At 55.9% G+C, this 21852-nt stretch overlaps 2 protein-coding genes across 2 annotated transcripts; both read right to left on the reverse strand.

The window, feature by feature from the left end:
• Positions 1-466: 466 nt before the first annotated feature.
• On the reverse strand, positions 467-12944 carry SNX1 (sorting nexin 1). The gene is made up of 15 exons (XM_027657719.1): positions 12797-12944; positions 9413-9515; positions 8478-8614; positions 7868-7934; positions 6752-6795; positions 5675-5816; positions 5117-5195; positions 4790-4865; positions 3983-4096; positions 3756-3849; positions 2628-2833; positions 1824-1967; positions 1390-1470; positions 1016-1087; positions 467-885 (listed from the first exon to the last, which is right to left on the reverse strand). Exons 1-15 carry the CDS (start codon positions 12926-12928, stop codon positions 835-837), a joined length of 1542 nt encoding a protein of 513 aa, XP_027513520.1. The 5' UTR covers positions 12929-12944; the 3' UTR covers positions 467-834.
• A 2957-nt stretch (positions 12945-15901) lies between these two features.
• On the reverse strand, positions 15902-21728 carry PATL2 (PAT1 homolog 2). Its single transcript, XM_027657703.1, has 19 exons — positions 21674-21728; positions 21105-21204; positions 20683-20981; positions 20494-20562; positions 20331-20396; positions 19791-19958; positions 19599-19688; positions 19256-19410; positions 19064-19147; positions 18843-18981; positions 18614-18734; positions 18440-18537; positions 18069-18113; positions 17776-17912; positions 17379-17538; positions 16967-17107; positions 16789-16886; positions 16562-16711; positions 15902-16354 (listed from the first exon to the last, which is right to left on the reverse strand). The coding sequence occupies exons 1-19, from the start codon at positions 21695-21697 to the stop codon at positions 16315-16317; spliced, it is 2184 nt and encodes a 727-aa protein (XP_027513504.1). The 5' UTR covers positions 21698-21728; the 3' UTR covers positions 15902-16314.
• Positions 21729-21852: the final 124 nt, after the last annotated feature.

Here is a 21852-nt window from a genome sequence, read left to right on the forward strand (position 1 = left end):
GGGGGGGAATGGAGGAGCCGCCGGGACGCCGCTTTACAGGGATATGGGGAAAGGAAAGTGGGAAGTCAGAACCAAGCTGCGTTTTCCCTTTTTTCAGGCAGAAGGGGTATCGGTTTTGGTGAAATCCACACGTGGGGGGCTGGGGGGAGGTTGAAGGGGCAAACCTATCCCTGGGCACGTTGGGGCAGTAGCATCACACCCCCATAGGCTTCCCAGTGGATTTTAGGGAATGCCACAAAGTGGAACCGTTACAGAGCCCCTGCTGAGCTCAGATCCTAAAAACGGCTCCCACTGGGAGCAGGGCAGAGAGCCAAAGCCTAATCAGGAGCAGGGACAGGTGGCCAGGGCAGTGTCCAAGGTCACCCTTGTCCCAGACACAATACGGGGGAGGCTCCACTGCCTCCCCCAAACCCCACAGAATGTGCCGTTAGCTCTCCCTGCGCCCACCCCCAACACTCAGAGCCTGTTTGCCCTGATAGAAGTTTTATTACAGAATTTTAATGGCACTGCAGGAGTAAGATAAATCATTAGAGCCCTAAAACCCTGCCTGAAAAATAGACATTTGCCAGATCTTGATAACCCCCTGGCTGCGGGTCTGGTCTGGAAGCAGGAAACTAGTTTTTCTTCAGTAAGAAAATATATGTTGCTAAATGAAAAATATACAGTTAGAAGAGTTACTGGCTCGCAAGCTGCTCGTCTGGGGGTGACACCTCTACCAGCTCCAGCATGTGGAACGAGGGGTCGCTCACGTGGAAAAGAGGAGGAGGTATAGTGTATACATATATTAAAAAAAAAAAAAAAAAGGCAAAATAAACGTTTGTTCGCTCGGTCCGATTACGAAATGGCCTTGGCTTCAGGCAGGAACGCTTCCCAGTACTTCACCAGCTGCAGGGAGGAGAGAGGGAGAGAGTTAGGAGCCTTGAGGACACACTTGCAGAGGGGGGGGGGGTCACACTCGAGGGGTTCACAACCTGGGCCTGAACTTGGAGGTAAAACCACATCAGGGGCCACTCACCTGTTGCTGAGAGTTTAACAATGTCTCAAGGTATTTCGTGACGTGGTTTCTGAAGTCCTTGGATTTCTCTTTCTGCAAGAGATGGGCATGAGGCTGAATCAAATACCAAAACCCTCCTGAAAGAGAAACTGCCAGGATGTTCCTGTTCCTCCTGGGGCCTCACGAGAGGACCAGCACAAGGGCCTGGGAGATGGAGGATCTTTGCCCACTCACCTTCATTTGAACAGATACCCTGTGGAGAAACCCCCTCAGCCAAAAGCCCTCAGCAATGCCCCAGTTCACACATATCTGGATTTATGGATACTGCTGGATACCCAGATGGCCCATGGCTGACCCAGGCTGGTGTTCCCAGCCCAAGACTGCCCCAAACATACCTCAAACCGTATCACTTCCTTGCGGATGACGGCAGAAATCCGCTCAAAGTCCCTTTCATACTGTGTCACACGGGACTCCCACTGTGGAGAGAGGAAGTGTGCTGTTTCAGGGCAGGGGAAGGAACTCCTGCTCCCCTCTCCAAGGGTGTCTGTAGCCATGACTGGATGTGTTAGAGGTGTTGCTGAAGCAGAGCCCGGTGTTCCTGGTCCTCTTCACCGCAGGAAGCTCAGCAGGGAAGTCACGGGAGGTGGGACCATGAGCAGCTCCACTCAAGGCTGGCTTATCCCTTGTTGCAGCTTGGCCATAGACACCTGTCCCTCCTGCTCAGGAGGTCCTCCCCAGCCCTGACGATCCCTTCCCCAGCCCAGAAGGTCCCCTGCCGGAGCGTGGAGGGTAGGAGCAGAGCAGAGATCCCATGCTCTTCATTCCCTACCTCCGAGATCTCCTCCTTGGCCTGCTGCAGCTTGTCAGGTTTGTTGGCCCACAGCAGCCTGGCCTCCATCTCCCTCTTCTTCTGCAGCATGGTCTGGGCGTCCTGCCACCGCTGCCAGGTCTTCATGCGCTGGTCAAAGGCTCCCTGGAGGCAAGGAGGGGGCAGAGGTTGAGCTCTGTGCTGCCAGAGCAGCTCCAAGGGGCTCTGCTGGCAAGGAGACACTTGCCAAGGGGATACCTGAGGTGCTGGACCAAAGTTGAGCCAGAACACAGACTGGATCCTGCTCTGGAGCACCCACAGCTCCCAGTATGGACTGGCAGACAAGGGAGGTTGTGTCCTGGCCTCTGTAGCTTCCAGAAACTCCTGCTCAGAGGCAGGATGTGTTTGGGGTGGGAAGGGCTCAGCCTGCAAGACCTGCTGCTCTCTTGGGATTGCTTCTTCCAGCCTCCGGCAAGAAGGCCAGAACACCAGACTTGAAGACTAAGGCTCTTCCCCAGCAGGCAATTGGCAGGCCTCTCTGCACCACCTGGATCACAGGTCATCAGCTCACAGCCTCAGCCTTCACCTCTGGAAGGGCTGAGGCCACTTACAAGCTGGGAACTTGCTCCACATCCCCTCTGGAGAACAGCGGCATGGCCAGACCTCACCTACCACAATTTTCCAACCTAACTACCTGCTCACCTGGACAAACAACAAGTTTCCCTGTTGGAGAAGCCGTGCCATGTGTGCCCTCTGCTTGAGCTTGAAAGACCTCCTGGCATCCCTAAGCCTAAGCTGGGTACAAGGAGCAGGAGCAGTGCTTACCCTCACAACTGAGAGCAGGCGAATGTAGTCCCCCAGGAGCTCGGCCAGGATGAAGAAGTCATTGTTGGCCTGTTCATGGTGCAGCTGTTCAATCTTCTCTTCCACCTCAGCCAGCTGGGACAGCGCCCGGGACAGGGCCGTGTTGTCCTCCGAGCTTCCCAGCATGGCCAAACTCTTGGCAAACTGGGCTGTGTTCAATGCCAGCTCTAGAAAAGGGATGAGAGTCAGGAGATGGGCTGGGCTGCACCGGGTGCTCCCCAGCCCAGGGTTCAGCCCAAGGAGTTGAGTCCCAGGAGACATCAGCTGGAAGGGCCAATGCTGGCTGGGTCAGAGCCAGCAGCTTCCAGCCACGAGGAGAAGGGAAGCAGCCGAGCAGGGGGACAGGCACAGTTTTGCAGGAGTCAGTCAAAACATGCAGAAGAAGGAAAACATTCTCACTCCCTGCCAGAGGATGGCTGGGAAGACATAAGATCAGGTCTGCTCAGGTTTGCTACAGCAGCCTTCATTCCCACGAGAAAAGGCTAAGGGAATTGGGAGTGTTCAGCCTGGAGAAGAGAAGGCTCCAGGGAGACCCTAGAGCCCTTTCCAGTGCCTAAAGGGGCTCCAGGAGAGCTGGAGAAGGACTTTGGACAAGGGCCTGGAGGGACAGGACAAGGGGGAATGGCTTTCCACTGCCAGAGGGGAGGGATAGATGGGATATTGGGAAGAAATCCTTCCCTGTGAGGGTGGTGAGGCCCTGGCCCAGGTTGGCCAGAGAAGCTGTGGCTGCCCCTGGATCCCTGGAAGCGATCAACGCTAGGTTGGACGGGGCTTGGAGCAACCTCGGAGAGTGGAAGGTGTCCCTGCCCAGGGCAGAGGGATGGAACAAGATGAGCTTTAAGGTCCCTTCCAACCCAGACCATTCTGGGATTCCGTGATCTCATAGGACATAGGTTCCCTTCCACACCACCATCCCGAGCTTGTGGAGCTGGACAGAAGAATTGGGTGACATTTTTACTTCTGTCTCCCACGATGAAGAGACTCAGAAGTTTCCCTAGGACACCCAGCACTGCTAACCCCCCTCAGGCACTGCCCAGGGTGTGACTGTCACAGCCCAAGCCCTGGAGTGCGTGGTGCTGATCCGGTCACCTTTCCGGTGGTTCACCAGGGTCTCCACCACCGCGTGCAGCTTCCGCAGCCGCTGGTCCTCACACTCCACCTCCTGCAGCTTCTCCTCGAACCACTGGAAAGGGTAAATCCGCAGCTGATTCCCACACGTGGGGCTTTCCCTGCACCCCACACCCACAGCTGGGGCTGGGAAGGGCACATGGCTCCAGAGCAAGGACAGGGACAACCCAGGGTGTCCCAACACTTACTATGTCTGATTCATTCATCTTTATGGTCATTTTACTGACAGCATCTGTAGCTTTGTTGAACATCTTCAGTATTCCTGCTCCACTCAGAGTCTGGGTGCCTACTGCTCTTGGGAGCTGGAAAGGAATGGAAAAATTTGCTTTGAGATGTGAAAAGACAGAGACAGGCTGGAGAGCTGAGGGTGCTCACCTGGAGAAGAGAAGGCTCCGGGGAGACCTTAGAAATGTTTCCAGTGCCTAAAGGGGCTCCAAGAGAACTGGAGTGGGACTTTGGACAAGAGCCTGGAGGGACAGGACAAGGGGGAATGGCTTTCCACTGCCAGGGGGCAGTGTTAGATGGGATATTGGGAAGGAATTGCTGGCTGTGAGGGTGGTGAGGCCCTGACACAGGTTGTCCAGAGAAGCTGTGGCTGCCCCATCCCTGCAAGTGTCCAAAGCCAGGTTGGATGGGCCTTGGAGCAACCTGGGATAGTGGAAGGTGTCCTTGTCCATGACAGGGAGTGGGAATGAGATGGGTTTTAAGGTCTCTTCCAATCCAAACCATTCCACAATTCCATTTTGCCTGAGGTAACTGCTGAGTGATCTCTCCCTGCCCTTAACTCATAAGCCTTTCATTATATTTTCTCCCCCTGTCCAGCTGAGGGGATGATGGAGCAGCTTTGGTGGGTACCTGCTGTCAACCCACCACCCCAGTTCCCATTCCCACTCTAAGAGGAGAGCTTTGCAGCATCCTGCCTCCTTAACTGCTTAGGTACCATTGCCTTCAGCACTTCCAAGAAACTTGGAGCTACCTCATTCCACGCTACTGACCTCTTCCTTTTCCAAGAACTCCCTGACGTCTGGGTCCTGCAGCATGGTTGGATGGCTGACCACTCTCCGGAGGTACCTGTGGAGAGGAACACACACCAGGAGTTGCTTTGGCAGCAGCAAACCTGGCTCTGAGCCATCAGAGTGAGCTGTGACACGCTTGGTATTTACTTTGGAAGAGCAGCTGGAAAGCAGGAAATCAAAGCCAACAACTGTTCTAATTCACCCACCAATCTTCCTACCTCCCCATGGACTTTGGTGATGCCACCAGGCAAGACCAGACCTCTCAGAGGTCCCTCCCTTGGTCAGGGACAGCTGTTGGGGTTGTACCTCTCGAGAGCAGCCCGACGTTTTTCTAGGAACTCTGCAGAGGAGGAATCTTCTTTCCCAACTTTCACTTTGGTCATGCCTGGTACAGAAGGAAGACGTGATTTATGAGCTGCTCTAAACTCCACACACAAGGTAAAGTGGTTTATTACAGACTATCAAGGTGATAGTAGAGGAATCTTACAATAGGAATTAGACCTTGGATCAGTAAGAGCTACTTGGAAATTTAAACCCAAGGAGTTTTGACACAGAAAAGAAGCAAACCGATAGTTTGGACTCAAGTGAAACAGCAATTCAGTGACACCACAGAGGTTTTACTCTACACCAAGCAGGTGTGGAAGCATCTGTGAACTCCATCAAGACTTTCAGCCCAGAGCTGCAAGTAGGAAACCAGAGCTTTGTCTGTGTCACAGAACCCTGGTTATTTTCCTTGGCTACTGTGCAGCTTCTATCAGCTCTGAGACTGCTGCAGGCCTGTCCTCAGGCACAGAGCTCACCACCAGAAGGACCTACAAGAGCTGTGAAGGCCCAGTGCTTGTGCTCTGCACCTCCACCACTCACCTATGAGGCTCTTCTCAGGCGGCGGAGGGACAATGAACCCGTTTTGGGCGTGTTTCTCCGACAGCTTCTCATAGAGACCCAGAAAGTCACTGAACCTCCTTTTCACTGAGAACTGCTTGTTCCTGAACATCGGCATGCTGGTCTGGGGGGAGAGATGGGATTTGGGTCAGACATCCCCAGGGAATCTCACCTGGCACACATGGCCTTGCCAGCTCTACCTGTCACTGGGATGTGGTGGGACAGCATGAGCTCTGCAAGAGGCCAGGAGGGAACAGAGCAAGTTTTGGCCCAGGTTTTCCCTGATTTTCCTCCCAACTGTTCTCCTTGGAGCAAGCAGCATCATTAATGGCACTAAATAACTGAGCAGCTGGTAGTGTGGCCACAGGCTGCTTGGTAAGCCCTGCCTGCTGCCTAATCCCATCATCCCTGCTCCACACAGGAACAGGGACCCCCTGCAGGTCACCTAAAGACTACAGGGGCCACCAGTGCTTCAGGATGTGTTTGCAGAGCAGGATTAAAGATAACAAGTATTCTAGTCCCCTCTTCAGCCCACTCGTTGCCTGTAGCCCAGCAGCCATGGTACAGGCAGCTGGAACAACTTTCCAGAGCCCAGAGGAGCACTCCAAAACACTCCAGCAGCTGCAGGAGGCTCCATTTCTCTTGGAAATTGAGGGGAACAGGTCCTGACATGAAACCAGATACAACAGCAGCTCTGCAGCAAGTGTTGAGCTCAGGTCAGCTTAGTCTGATGCTGCCATTGGCACTGAACCTTCAGCAACAGCCCTGGTGTTTGGATGTCATTCCTGCTGCTCCCTTGAATGCAGAGAATCCCTATCAGCCAGAGCTGCAAAGAGGGAACTGGCTGGGAAAATAATGCCAGTCTCATTTCAAATAGATTCCAACCCTATTCCACAGCTAGGCTCATCCTTTGCGGATTATAACTCCTGAATCCATGGAACAAGGCATTCAGGCCTCTGTTTATTTAGGTCACTGCTGGCTTGGCTAAGGACAGACAGTCCAGCTGCCTTTACACATGGAAAAATAATGGAGAATCAGACACAGAGGAGTTAGACATACCTGTGTTGACACTTTGTAGGCTACGTAGGCATTCATGCCATCCCCTATGGAAGACAGAAATGAGATGTTGGATTCACATCAGCGCTTTCCACTATCCCCTGGACACAAGTACAAGGCTCCTGGCCTTTTCCTGCCTCGTCATTCCCAATTTTGGGTCTAACAGAGCCCTGGATTTCGCACAGAACCAGAGGCAGCATGCTGCTGCGTGGCCCTAGACCCCTGCCCAGTAGCCACTTCCTCAACCTGCCTGCTCATCCCTCCTCACACTTCCCACGGAGCCAGCTCTGACAACTGGGCGCTTGTTGCGTCGGCAGCGTTTGGGTCAGCTCCACACTTTTGCTCAGCACCCAACAATTTGGGGCTGTGTGCCACATGAAGAGTTTATTCACAGGATGAGAGGCAGGCTGGATGGAGCTGGATCCTGGAACACCACAGGCAGTTTGCTCCAGCTAACACAGTAATCCCCTTGTTTACCTGATAGTTTAACCAAAGGGCATCCTCAGAGCTCCAGTGCTACTCCTAAATCTACCTCTGATTTGCACCTCCCAGCTCCAGAGATCACAAGCCATGGAGTGGGAACAACCTGCCACTCATGAGGCTGCTCCTCTGGCTGGGATCAGGTGTTCCCTTGGGTTCTCTGCATCCCAGAAATTTCCACATAGCTGCACAAGGCTCTCTGACCCCCACTTTCAATAGACAGAAACCCTCTTGCTTCTCAGTTTGAAGCCAGAGCTGCTTCCCTGGCAAGCACAGCTGCTAGGGAAGGTGCCAGAGCATGGAACAATACACTTAGTTTCAAGTTAAGGGAGTTTTGCTTCCCCACACAAGGCATGTCACATTTCCAGGCCCCAAGCATCCCAAAACCCTAGTCCTGGTTCCCTGGCTTTCCAGAAGCTGCCTCTGCCTTGCTTGTTTTCACCCCAGGCATTTTGCTGTTCACAGTATCATTTCTTTGAGTTCCTGGAGGAAGTCTTGGAGTTCCTCCAGGATCAAGTCTGTTCTTGGAGACAGCCTGACAGCCAGAGCTACAGCGTGGAGGCTGGACTGTAGTGGGTCCCACGGCCAAGCCTGGCTCCTCTAACCGTGTTCACTGTGCAGTACAGGACAGTAACTCACCAACTTTCTCCGGGTCACTCACTCCTACAGTCAGATCAAATTTGTCCTCCTGCTCCTCCTCCTCCAGCTGTTTAGAGCAAGCACACAGGGACAGCAAGTTAAAACCAGGAAGCCAGACCTCAACCCACCCCAAACCACTATGGTGGCTTGTCACCCTGCCTGGGCATCTCACTCCAGCCAGGGCCATTTTATAAAGCCTTCCCGCTCCTCACTCGTGTCCAGGATACACATTCCAAGGATCCCAAACTGGATTTGTCTTTCCTACACTGCTATCTGCCCAGACTGATGCACAAACTGCTCAGCCCCAAGGTGAAACTCTGCAAAGCTCCGAGTCCCAGCTCAGACCCCCAGGACTAGATCCCCTACTTGCTATTCCAGCTTTGGAAGCAGCCTGCAATTCCACAGGAGTGGAATGTCACCAGTCTGACCTAAGCTCCACTCCAGTGGTATCAGTCCCAGACTGATGGCCTGAGATACAAGTCATGGCATCCAATATGGCAATTACACTAATAACATCCTTTCAGATTCATGTTTGCAACTGAGTAAACGGACAGGTTCCTGCCAAGGATAGTCTGGAACCAGCAGGACAGGTAGGAAGAGCAGTTCTCACCTCTTCATAGCTCTTTGAAGGGTTTCTAGAAGAAGAACTTGCAGCTACATCTAACGAGGGGGGAGGGTTGGATGCTTTGGCCACCTCCTTCTTCTGGTTGTTCTGTGTGCTGTCGAGGGACAGCTCCACAGTAGCATCTGTCAAGAGAAGTTTGTAAGGTCAGACTCTCCTTGGGGTTTCTGGAAAGGCAATTGCAATATTCTCTGGTTCATGGGATCTCTCTAAACTAGCAAAAAAAGAAATCCATCGAGAGGACACCTGTAAGCACTGGGAAGAGCACGACTTAAAGCAGTAAGAGCATTTGATCACTCCTGCTGGGGAACATTATGTTAATCCAATGAACTTCTTATTCCAGAAGGAGCCAGGCATCATCTCCTTGCTGTGTGCTGGAGGAGCTGCACATTGGAACAGCTAAAGCCGGATTTTACCTGGCACGCAGGCCAGCCTGGGAGGAAGGCACCTTCCCAGGCCTCTTCTCCATCCAGAGGATGTAAAAACCTCCACCTCTTAGCAGAGGTCTCCAAAACTGACTCTCTGCCAGAGCTGTCCCACCATGCTAGGGAAGGTCTGACCTCCTCATTTTCACCTGCTGAGGAGTGTTGTGTTTCCAGTTCCTAGGGAACAGCCATGTCTCTGCTGGAGATGCTTCCTCCATTGGCATAGAAGTAGGAAAAGGTGGATAACGAAAGTCTTTTAACTCTGAGGAGACACTCACCATCAAAGGTTTAAGGTAACAAAACTAAAGCAAACTAATTTTTAATCCTCTTCAACTCCCAAACAGTTATTCCTATTGCATGATTATCCTGGACACCTGGAAGAGGCTACTCCAACCTTCCAAAACACAACGCAAGCTAGAACAGGAGTTTGAGATGAGCACTTGTGATAGTCCTAAAGCTCCAAGTGGCCCAGTAAACACCCAGCAGACACAGACTCACCTGCAAATAGGTCCTGATCGTCCTGCTCCACATGAACCCCGTTCTCTTTGGAAGGGCTGCTCACAGGGAGGAGAGATTCCTTTTTCGGAGCCGGGGGATTGCTCTTTGAGAGGATTAAAAGCACATAGACACGAGGTCATTTATTCTGAGGGATGGAGGAGCAAACATGGCACTTCCTCATCACCCCACCCTGCTGCCCTTCCACCCACCCTTCAGTGTCAGCATCCTTGCCACTGTTAAGGACACCAAGTGTCACACCAAACTCCACAGCCAGTTTCCACTCTGATTTTTAGCAGAACAGGAGCAGCTCGCAGGTCACTGGGATGTCCCAGCCCATCAGGAGAGACCATTCTGGCTGCTGGGAGCAGCCTTGGGAACAAGGAGACAGCCCACATGAGAGTTTGTATGCCAACCAGTCCACCCCAGCAGAAAGCAGAGCTGCTCCCAGATTCCTGTTATGGAGGCCGGCATCCCAAATCATCCCTCAGTCATCCCTCATCCCAATTCACCCTTCATTTTGCAGGCAGACAGATATTCCAAGGAAGAATGGGACAGCAGTGCTATTCTGTAGGTCCTGGCAGAGAACAGAACGGGTCTTTGACAGGCAGTAAATGGAGCTCTATTAGCAGTGACTCCGGACCGACAGGCTCCTTGGCACTCTCTCCAGCAAGGAAACGCCGTCAGATCCCGCTGCTCCTGATGGAGCAAAGCAGTGCTGAGGCAGCTCCTCTTTGAGGTGGGCTCATGTCTTTGGGTGGTAAAAGAAATAGCCTTCAAAACACCCACTTGATGGCGAGTCCTCCTGTGTTTGAGGATGTTTTGTTGAGGAGGGTTCACACAGATCCTCTGCTGCAGGAGCTCTTCAAGCTGGTAGACAAATCCCACTCTGTGAGGACAAGGCAGTTTTCTACCAGAACCGCTTCCCAGTTTGCCTTAAATTTAGTTCCTCAGACATGAAAGCACCACACCCTGTTCCTACTTCTCCATCTGCTGCTACAGAGGAGCTGTGGCCTTGTTTAGCTCAGCCCACGACACAACACCAGCTGTCCCAGGGCCGGATTCAGCACCCCCCCACACCATGTGTGTGGGCAGAGGTGCCCCCATTGCTGGCCTGACACTGTTTTGGGAAGAGCTGGCCCTTGGGGGCATCCCTAGAGAAGGATATGGTCATACAGGGATCCAACCTCACAGTCTGCAACTTCCTCAGGAGGGGAAGAGGAGGGGCAGGCACTGATCTCTTCTCAGAGGTGACCAGTGACAGGACTCCAGAGAATGGCCTGAAGTTGTGTCAGGGGAGGTTTAGGCTGGATATTAGAAAAAGGTTCTTCCCCCAGAGGGTGGCTGGGTGCTGGAAAGTGTCCCCAGGGCAGTGGTCACAGCACCAAGGTTGCCAGAGCTCAAGAAGCATTTGGACAACGCTCTCAGGTACACGGTGTGACTCTTGGGGATGGTCCTGTGCAGGGCTAAGAGTTGGACTTGATGATCCTTGTGGGTCCCTTCCAACTCAGCATATTTTGGGATTCTGTCACAGGCAGGTGAGGTCCAGCTTTAGTTATATTTGAGTCTGACCCAAATCCTTCTTTGCTGGCTGCTGAGCCACATGAATATCAGCAGCTGGGTGGATCTGCCTCCCTTGCTTCCCAGAAAGTGTTTTCCTAATGTTCAAGGGCAGAGAGACAAACAAAGCCACCAGTTTGCATGGAAGAGCCAAGTATTAGTTATGACAGTGGCTTCAACAACACCACTAAGAACCTGATAAGCTGCTGCAGCTCCCCAGCCTCCCCTTCCAGTACAGGAATTCCTGTGAAATTAAATGGCATTCATCCCTTTTGGTGGGCCACAACAAGCCACCTATTACATCCTCCAGTTCTTCACCAAAGAAAGATCCTGAGAAGCTCCAGGTCATCTCCATGACCTTATGCCTGCCAGAGGTACCAGCACCTTCCTCTTGCCTGGCCCAGGGTTGCACTTTCCCAGGTTGTTTTCCAAACACATGACCCAGCTGCTGTTTTGTCCAGAGCAGTGCCAGAGTTTCATCCTCACAAGGTCACAATCTCTCCACAACCCCGCAGATCTGGCTTGTTCCCTTATCCCAGGCCACTGGCAACACCAGCACAGCTCAAGGACACCAGGCACGAGTTGCACCAGAAGCAGAGCAGAGGCCACTCCAGATTTGTGCCGATGGCAGGAGAAGCTTGGTCAGGCCATTCCCAGTGGATTCACATGGTCACAGTCACACTCTGCTCGAGGCTTCCCCAGGCTGGGAAACTGCAGAATGTTGCTGGAGGGCCTCCTGCCACAGACACCAATCCCTCCTGCACTGCTGGCTGGATCAGACAGGCTGGAAAAAGCCTGGAAGAGGTGGGCAGAGGCTCCTGGAGCTCAGGGAATCAATCCCGCAGCATTCCAGGCTCCAGCCTGCTGGAAGAGCTTGTCTAGCAGAGATCCTTGCTCCATGAAGATGCTGATCCTTAGAGGCCAGCAGCTGGTTGAGGAGGGATTCAGTTTGGGAAAGCAAACTGAGGCAGTGTTTTAACTCCCCTCCTGCCTGCCAGTCACTGCCTGGAGCAAACACCAGGACAGAGCTGGCACAGAGTTTGTTAGAAACAAGGAAAGGTGCTGAAATCCTTCACACCTCCACCTTCAGCGTGGAATTTGTGCAGCAATGTAGCAACTGTTCACTGAACCAATACCACCAAACCCTCCAAGACCCTCCCTTCAGCCCAGTAGGGCACTGGTGAGCCCCCTCCCACTAGGCAGGGGACACTGGATGCCTCCTGTCACCTCACCCCCACTGCACTGGAGGTTCATCCCTCAATCCCAAACTGAGGGCAGCAAGCACTACACCAGCCACACCAGGACCCTCTGGATGTCGAGGGGACCAGAGCTGACAATGCTGGGGGAAGGCAGATGGGGCTTCCCCCCACCGTGAAGCCTCACAAGCTGCACAGCAAAGAGGCCAAGCTGCAGCTGCCATTGTGGGATGGTTTGGGTTTGAAGGGACCTTAAAGCCCATCTTGTTCCACCCCCTGCCATGGGCAGCGACACCTTCCACTAGACCAGGTTGCTCCAAGCCCCGTGCAGCCTGGTCTTGGACACAAGTTCTGCAGGACTGGCCAGGTTACAACCCCAGGGAAACGAGGAGCAGCCGAATACGAGCCCCTTCTCAACCCCACAGACACGAGAGCCACCCCCGACCTCCACCCGGCCCCCAAGAGGAGGGGGCGCGGGGTTCCCTGCAGGGACACACGCCCAGAGCCATCGCCCCCCCTTTATCTCGGGGGACTTTGGGGCGTTTCCCCCTGTTTTCACCAAGCCCCGCTGCAGCCCGCAGACACCGGGCCCGGCCCCTCAGTGCCCCGCGAGGGGTGCTGCCGCACTCACGCTGCCAGTGAAGATGTCCTCGCCCTCTGAGTCGCTGTCAGGGGCGCCGGGCCCGGGGGGCTCGGGGAAGGGCGGCGGGCGGCGCTCGGCTGGGGAGGGCGAGCGGGACCCGCGGCCGCCGCCCGACGCCATCGCCGCCGCTTCCGCCCGCGCCGGAAGCGCCCGCCGCGCCTTAACTCGCGGGGGCGGGGCCGCCGCGGCGGACGGGTTTCGGATTGGCACCGCCCCCGCCCGCCCCGCCCACCCCAGGCACGGGCGGCCAATGAGCGCCGCCTCTCGGTGCCGCTGTAGGGCGTCGCGCGGTCACCATGGAAACGGAGGGGCTGGGCCGAACCATTGAGGTGATTGGGGGAGCATCGGTCCCCCGGGTCGAAGTGGCTGAGTCCAGGGCTCCGTGTCCCCTCAGCGCCTCAGGCTCCCAAACAGCCCTGGTTGAGCCCCTGCCCCTCCCAAAACAACCCAAGAGGAGCCTTTGTCTCCCCAAAACATTCCAGGATGAACTACCTCCCCTCAAACATCCCAGGATGAGCCCTGTACCCTGCTAACGCCCCAGGATGAACTCCATACAACCTCTAAGATATCCCGAGATGAGCCGCATACCCTGAAGATGTCCTACGCTTCCCTATACCCCTCAAGACATGCCAGGATGAGCCCTGATGAGCTCCATACCTTCAAGGCATCCCAAGATTAACCCCATACTCCCCCAAAACATCCCAGAACGAGCCCCATACTCCCCCCACCAGACATCCCAGGAGGAGTCCCATACCCCTCAAGACACCAAGACATCTCAGGATAAGCTCTATACCACCCAAAACATCCCACAATAAACCCCATACCCTTAAGAAGTCCCAGACTGAGCCCTACACCTGCACAAGACATCTCAGGATGAGACCTACATGACCTCCAAGACTTTCCAGGATGAGCCCTATAACCCCAAAGACATCCTAGGATGAGCCTCGTATCCCCCCTCAGACATCCCAAGATGAGAACCATAGCCCCCAGAACATTCCAGGATGAGCTCCATACCCTCAAGACAACCCAAGATTAACCCCATACAATCTCTAAGGCATCCCAGGATGAGCCATGTACCCTGAAGATGTCCCAGGCTGAGTCCTATATTTCCCAAGACATGCCAGGATGAGCCCTGTATCTCCCAGACATCCCAGGATTAACTCCATAACCCCTCAAAACACCCCAGGATGAGCCACATACCCTGAAGATGTCCCAGACTGAGTTCTATATTCCCCCAGACATTCTAGGATGAGCCTCATACAACCTCCAAGACTTCTCAGGATTAACTCCATCCTCCCCCAAAACATCCCAGGATGAGCCACCTGGAAATGTCCCAGGCTGAGTCCTATATTTTCCAAGGCATCTCAGAAGGAACCCCATATACTCACCAAGACATTCCAGGATAAGCCCTATAAGTCCCAAGATGTCTCAGGATGAATCCCAGACGCCCCAGGATGAGCCCCATATCCCTGTGACAGTGACAGCAACAGCCCTCTCATGGTGCTGGGTCACCACCACTCCCTCAGGCCACAATCCTCTCGGGACAGTGCCAGGAGGAGCCAGGCAGGGCAACAAGTGAGGCAGAGTCAGGTGAGACGCCCTGGACTTCCACCAGCTGTGGGTTAAGGAATTTAGATGAACCATATGGGGGTCCCTGACCTGCTGGACGTCCCTCATCTGAATTCCTGATGCTGCCCCAGGGAGAGGGTGGGAAGCACTAAGAGAGCTGCTGGGTGCTGTGAGGCCCTCAGTTATGGGACAGTAACAAAAAGAGATGGATTTTCCTTCTTTTCCCTCAGCTGTTTCCTGCAATGAAGCAGCAAAATCCAGCATAGACCTCCATCCCTTCACACTGGAGAACTTGGTCTAGTACGTGGCTGCAGCCACGTCACACTCCCATCCTTCATCCAGGCTGGCTGCCAGGCAAGAAGCAAACAGAAAAACATAACACAGCTTATCCTCATCTGAAGGACTCTCTGGTGTCCTCCTCAATTCCTGCTATCAGGAAACAGCTGCTCATTCCCTCCTGTCTGAAATTCCCTCTGAGATTTGTAACAGCAAGGCCCGTCCTTTGGCTGTCAGGTGGGACCCCACACAGGCATCCTCTTGGATTGCCTCGGTGGGTTGGGAACAAGGATAACCTGCCAGTGTCACTCTTTTGAAGTGGATGGCTAGGGATGAAACACAGCTGTCCCAAAAAACTTCCCAACGATGAAGTATGAGGAGCATACACATCCTTTAAGATGAGCAGGACGGGCAGCAGGATGACAAACACAGCTGCCAAAAGGATCTAGAGATCCTTCCAGCTGGACCTTGCACTCTGAAGCAGAGGAAACCAAGCTGCCTTGATAAGCAGTGGAGATAAATCCCACCCAAATTCTCACATCCTTATTTTCTGCAAATTCCCCATCTGATGCCTGAAAGATGCCCATTCAAAGTGATAGTTTTACCTACTTGGGTTGGAGCTTGGGCAGTCTGAGGATGAGACAATTTTCTGCTGCAAATCTCTTCTAAATACACCCCAGGCTTGGGGTGTCAGGTGTAGACCTCTGGGCAGGTGGAGGTGGCCCAGTCTCAGATGTCCCATAGGACTGGGGGAAATCCCAGCATAAAGCCAGGCAGGAGCCACAAAAATTCCTACAGTGGGAGCAGAAATTGAACCTGCTCAGGTCTAGATGCAGGAGTGAGAATCAGGTTGGGGTAGCCAAAATTGCTCAGAAAGATGCTTCAAGGTATTTTACTGTGGCCCTGATTGCAAGACTTAGGACTAAAGAGTCTTTGGGAGTTCATTGGAGACAAAAAGTGCTTTATGACCCACACATGTACATTTAAGATCCCCCATATCCTTTCCATGTGTTCCCAGATACCTGCATGGATCTTTTCTTCCCTGTCAGGACAAGCTCTGACTCATCTTCCCCACCACATCCCTTCTCTCCCAGCCCATTCCACTCCCTGGGCGCTCAACTCCCCTCTTTCTCCAGCCACATGGGTCCTCTGATCCCCTCTCCAAGCACTCCCTTCTCCTCCATCCCCTTTATCCTCCTCCTGTGTACTCTGAGCATCCCCCTCTATGCTTTTCCTTCCCCTTTACCAGATATCTCCACCATTCCAGACTGGGGTCTCCATGCCCAGCAATGCCCACAGGATCCAGCAGAAGCTGCCGACAGGAGCCAGAGGAGCTGGTTAATCACCTTTTTATTTTATATCAAGTGCTATACACAAATTCCACCCCCCTCCCCAGGTGCTCCCAGCGCCCCTGTGCAGACCCCGAACTCGACACCACTGCCGGGTACGAAGCCAAAATAAATTACACCCTCCCCGTGCTCCCAGGCACAGGGGCAGGGTGGGACCAGCCCTCCAGAGCTGGCCCTGCCAGTGCCCACATCACCCAGAGTGCCCTGCACCAGGGTAAATAAATGTTTGCTTCCAAACTCAAAAGCCATGGCATTGGGCCCTGCCCGTTCCCAGCACCACTGGCCCCGGATCCCCTTCCCGACTCCTGGGGCTCAGCATAACATGGCAGCCTCCGATGGCAGCGGGGAGCACCTGCAGGGGAAGGATGAGGTTGGAGCATCGGGTTGTTGACCCACCTCAGAGAAGCAGGAGCAAAGGCACAAGGATCAGGTCAGCCCCGTGGAGCTCTGGATTTAAGTCCAAAGGGGGACGGAAGCAGTGAGGCCCCAATGCTGTCCCGCTCCTCCTCTCCAAGAGGATCCCCAGGAGAGGCAGGGAGCCATTCCAGGCAGTACTCACTCCATCTTGGCTTCCAGGTGGTGGACAGTCTGCTTGTCCAGGTAGCGGCAGAAGAGCGAGAGAAGGTTGCTGGGTAAGAAAAGAGGCTCCACCAGCAAGGCCTTGGGCACCTGCGACAGCTCCCGGGCCACCACGTACACCGTGTCCGTCCTGGAGGTACCGGCACAGAGGGTGAGCACCCTGTGTGTTGGCAGATCCCCCACCCCACAGCTCACACAGCCCCTCACCACGCCTCAAAGTCTCCACTCCGTGGCTCCAATGGCACATCCGATGACAGCAGCCTCTCCCCGTGGCTCAGCAGGGAGTAGAGCAAGGAGATCCCAAACTGCAGGGAAGCACCAGAAGGAACATCACAGCCAGCAGTGGTGGCACCCCAGGGACACCACAAGGCTCAGGGCTACATACCTGGTTCTTCAAGGCCATGGTGAGGGGGAGCTCAGGGCACTCAGGCAGAGGCTGGGTCAGCTCCTGCAGGACCTCGATGAGTTTGCTGAAGGTCATCCTGCCCACCACCTCATTCAATGGGCTGTAGAGCAGGGGGAGAGACTGGGCAGGGCAGAGGGGAGAGCAGGAATCTGAGATCCTTCAACCCATCACAGCCCCAGCCCCATCCAAACACCTGGTGGGGACGGACACTGCCACCACAACTGCTTTAACCCCTCCTGGAGACCTTTCTCCTCCTCCCTGAAGGGAAGAGGCTCCTGTCTCATATCAACCCCACAAGACAGGACCCCCCATTGCCCAGAGTGCCCCCCAGTGAGAGCAGAAGGGGAAGGAGGCAGCCCAGGCCATCCCTGCCCTGGTTGGAGGTACTTGCCTCATCCAGCACATCCTTCTTCATGAGGAAGGGCAGGTGGTGAGTGATGGTCAGCAGGATCTTCTCCCCTTGCTCCCGGGTCAGGTGGGGCAGCAGCCGGGCCACGAGCTTCTTGCCCTTCCGCACACACAGCAGCTGCAGGAATTCATCCTCTGCCTCCCTGGGAACGAAGGCTCCATTGGTACAGATCCCAAGGGACCTAGGGCATCTCTGTCCATCCAAGAGGACGAGCATCAGCTCCAGTGGAGGGCAAGGTTCACAGGCAGGGTCAGCACAGGCTGGGGTGACACAGCAGGCAGGATCCAACACTCCCCGTCACCCAGACCTGCTCATCCACGGCCATCTCAGATCCACAAGGACCAAGCTGTGCTGCCCACTCCCCTCAGCACAGACTCACTCCTCGCTGTTGCAAGCTCTGATTTTCAAGGCATGGTAGAGACTCTCCACTTCTTGGCTCTGCTGCTCCTGCTCCACCCCCAGGGCGAGGGACATCTTCTGCTGTGCCTCTTCCACTTCCAGCAGCTGCAGGAAGAGCTGGAGAAATGGCACACAGTAAGGAGGAAGCTTGGAACATCTTCTACCAACTGGTTACCCAAGCCCCTGCCCAGGTAGATGTCCCACTGGGAGATCCCTGGATGAAAATGGAGCACCTGGACCATCCCACCCTGCCCCAAATCATTGCTTGCTCACCTTCTCGATCCTGTGCAGTGCCCGCAGCCGCTGGCTCCCTGCAGCCTTCAGGAGGGGAGAAAGAAAAGCATAAGAGTTACAGCCAGTCCCAGACACCACTGCTGGCCCAGTGTGGGGCCAGCTGCTCCCTGGGGATCAGAGGTGGCTTCAGGACACAGAGCGATCCCACAGGGAGACCATGATTGCCCAGAACTCCATCCCACCCCTTGGCCAGGGACAAGCTGCCACTGCTGAGGTGGGAGCTCCTCCAACTGTGTGCCCCATCCCACTGCTCGGGGCAGCCCCTATAGCTGTTTGATGGTCCAGGGGGACCTCAAAGCAGCATTCCCAGCAATTCAGGCCACCAACCAGCCTGGCTTCCCCTCACCTACCTCCTCCACAAGGGCATGGTGCACAGCATCAATGGCCCGGCGAGGGCTATAGCAGGTGGACACGGCAACCTGGCCCAGCGAGCCGGCGATGCGCACCACTGCAAGAGGGGGGGACACGGTGAGACCACGGTCACAACCCCTCACCCAACCCCCAACACCTGCCCCAGCCCTCACCAGAGTCATAGGTCTCCACCTTCTGGATGAACGGCGTGACCAGCTTGGGGGTGTCCAGCTTGTTGCGTCCACCCAGCAGCTCCTCCTCCGCCTGCCTGCGTTCCAGACGGTGGTAGTACCACTGCAACAACAGGCCAGGAGTCCCCTCCAACACCCTGAAGGGTTCCTCTGGCTCCCAAAGCCCAGCCCTGAGGAGAACAAGCCACAGGTGCTGCCAGCAGGAGCTCACCTGATAGTAGTAGTCATCATCCATGTTCTCGCTCTGCAGCTGGATCATCTCCACCTTGATGACCCAGTCCTTCTCCTTGGAGGTCATCAGCCCAGCATGAGGGTCCACTTTAGGAGACCATGGCTTCTTGGGGGAAATACTGGCACAGGAAGAGACCTCAACCTGCTGTGACCGCCCAGAGCCCTCCCTGCACCCCACAGCTTCCCGGGGACCCCTCATACCTCTGTGCCTGCCTGCCCTGCTGCTGCCGCTGTGTTAGGATCCGCTGGTGCTGGGGGTGCAGCTGGGTCATGTGGCTGGGCACGCTGCAGGGGAGACCAGACAGGGGTCAGGAGGGGCTCGAGACACCCCCAGACCAGGGACACCCTCCAGCTTCTTTGTGGGGTCCCACCTGGACACCCCACTCTTGCTACCTGAGGTTCAGCTGACTGTTGGCTGAGGGGCTGAAGAAGAGAGCAGGGTCCAAGGAGGGGGACATGGGCCCAAAGTGCATGGCCAGGGGCTGCAGTGGGCTGTCCATGGTGGGGGACCCAGGCTGGAAAGGGGCTGGAGATGTGTACCCTGCAGTCTGAGAGGGAGAGAGAAGCAATCAAGGGTTTGAGCCTTCCCTTCTGAGTGCCCTGGACAAGTCAGCCAGCTCTGTGCTGGCTTCTGGCTTCCACAGGGGCCACCCTCTGGCACCACACCACACCTGCCACTGTCCCCATCCCCTGCCACTCCAGGGCCATGGTAGTGGCTCCCAGCCCACAGTGTTACCTGGTTGGAAGCGAAGAGTGGAGGGGGCCTGCGAGCTGGTGGGAAGGGCCGAGGGGGGCACGGGGAGCGAGGAGACATCAGAGGTGCCTGCTGCAGGGCAGGAGATGGGAAGTGTCACTGGGACAAGCCTGTCCTCCAGGGAGAGGAGGACAGAGAAAGAGGGAATGCAAGAGCACCCCTACAACCTGTTACCTGCTGGATGAAGTGCTGGGGGAAGGACTTGGGGGACATCAGTCTTAAGTCAGGGTGCTTGAGCCGGGGACAGTCCCCATAGCCCCTCTGCACACAGGAGCCAAGGAAGTCAAAGGCCATGTTGGTGGATGGTGGGGGCCTCTCCAGGACCTGGAGGATGGCTTTATCCTGCAGGGAGGAGGCAGCAGCAGGTGGGAATGGGGCCCAGCTGAGATCAGTTTAGTTTCCCCAGCACTAGGCAGCTCACTGAAACCTTCAACCGCTGCTCAAACAGACCATGCACCACCTGGGCTCCCACTGTGGTAGCGCAGAGCAGCTGGGAGCCCAAGGGGACACCCAGCATGGGGGTCCAAATCCCCCCAAACTCAACAGTTTTGCCTTCAAAACCAGGCTCTGCTTTGGGTGGGCACCTCCATCCACAGCCTTGGCACCCAAGACACATCCATGCACCTCCAGAGGTGTGATGGAGATTCTCCAGTCACCCCAAATCCCCTTGTGACCCTTGTCCCAGGGTAGGAGGGCCTAGCTGGCAGTACCCACCTCCAGCACATGGTGGGGTGAGACACTACCAGGGCAGGAGCCCCACATCCCAGGATCCATCGTCAGCTGGAAGACAGGGAGATGGTGGGCATGGGGCAAGAGGACCAGGGGACACTGCGGGAGCTGCTCAGCCCCATCACCAGATGGGAGGGGACATTTTTACCATGTCCTCCTTGTCAAACTCTGCCCAGCAAGCACCAATCCTGCTGTCCAGCACCGCCGAGTCCTGGCTCTGCAAGGAAAGAAGAGTTACAGGTCTGTCTCCCTCCCCCAGTGCCCTCTGTGGGGCAGGACCCACAGGAGTGGGGATGAAGGGGGGAGCAGGGGGACTCCCCCTCTGCTCACGCGTCACCTCCAGCGTGGGTTTGCTCTGCACGGCTCTCATCACTGCCGGGTCTCCTAGGTCATTGGACTCCTCACAGGGCTCCTGCTCTTCAGTCCCCAGCTCCTCCTCCTCCTCTTCCTCCAACTCAGAGCCAACCTGCTCCGCCTCCAGCTCTGTCCCACCTTCCTCCTGGGGCTCTCCCAGCTTCTCCGGCTGCTCAGCCGCTCCAGGCCCCGGTTCATCCCCGACTTCAGTCTCCTCTGCCACCTCAGGGCTCGTCTTCCGTGGCACCAGGAGTTTCGGGGCGTCCTCTGTGGAGTCTCGGTCTTGGAACGGGCAAGCAGAGCAGAGCAGGGTGTGAGTGCCTGGGCAGTGCCCACGGGGGTCCCTGCTTCCCCCTTTGGGGGCTGGCTGATCTCCCCGACACTGGGGCTCCCCTGAGGTCTTACCTAACCCAAAAGTCATCTCGTTGTACAGGTCGAGCTCCTCATCCTCCTCAGCCATTTCCAGCAGAGGCGCATCTTCCACCAGCAAGAAGTCCTCAAGGATCTGGAACGGGAAGCAGCAGGGTCCTTGCTAAGGGAGAGGTAACCCTAACATGCTCTCAAAGTGTGGGGGGGACACCAACCTCCTCCCCACCCCGCTGGTGGTGCCAGACAGCCCCAACGGCTCCCAGCTGGAAAAGGGAAGAACGGGAGCCGCTGGCACTGCCAGCGAGGGCAGGACCCGCAGGCGCAGCCCGCCGGGACACTCGGATGCCGGGACGGAACGGCACCAGCCCGGCTGGCGCTGAGACACACTGGGCTTCAGAGGGAACACCCCGCCTGCTACGAGGACACGAAAAGCAGGCGAGCACAAGGCAGGGACGAGCACCGCACCGGCACCCCCAGAGCAGTGTCCGCTCCGGTACCGACCGCTCCGGGGAGAGCCAGCCCCGGGAGAACGGGCACCGCCGATGGAGGCGAGACGTGAGGAAGCGGCCGCGGGGAGGGAGCAGCAGAGCAGGGCGGGCACTCACAACGGGCTCGCCGCCCTCTGCCATCCCGCGGTGCCTCCTCCTCCCGCCCTCCGTTCGTCCCCCGTCTCTCTACGGGCCCGCGCTGCCCCCGCCACCGCCTTTTATGGGCCGCCCCACCCCGCCCCGGCATGCGCCTGCCGTACAGCATGGCGGCGCCCTGATGAGCCCCCTCACCTGTG

Source organism: Corapipo altera, unplaced genomic scaffold (assembly GCF_003945725.1).
Source record: "Corapipo altera isolate COAL_440 unplaced genomic scaffold, ASM394572v1 308, whole genome shotgun sequence".
Taxonomy (NCBI): domain Eukaryota; kingdom Metazoa; phylum Chordata; class Aves; order Passeriformes; family Pipridae; genus Corapipo; species Corapipo altera.

Coding starts and splice junctions, on each gene's coding strand:
- SNX1 (XM_027657719.1), bottom strand. CDS start 12,928: ATGGCGTCGGGCGGCGGCCGCGGGTCCCGCTCGCCCTCCCCAGCCGAG. Junction 6,796..7,867: donor GAGTGACCCGGAGAAAGTTG/GTGAGTTACTGT, acceptor TGTCTTCCATAG/GGGATGGCATGAATGCCTAC. Junction 886..1,015: donor TGTTAAACTCTCAGCAACAG/GTGAGTGGCCCC, acceptor TCCTCCCTGCAG/CTGGTGAAGTACTGGGAAGC.
- PATL2 (XM_027657703.1), bottom strand. CDS start 21,697: ATGGCAGAGGGCGGCGAGCCCGTT. Junction 17,108..17,378: donor AGAAGGATGTGCTGGATGAG/GCAAGTACCTCC, acceptor TGCCCTGCCCAG/TCTCTCCCCCTGCTCTACAG. Junction 16,712..16,788: donor AGTGGAGACTTTGAGGCGTG/GTGAGGGGCTGT, acceptor CGGTACCTCCAG/GACGGACACGGTGTACGTGG.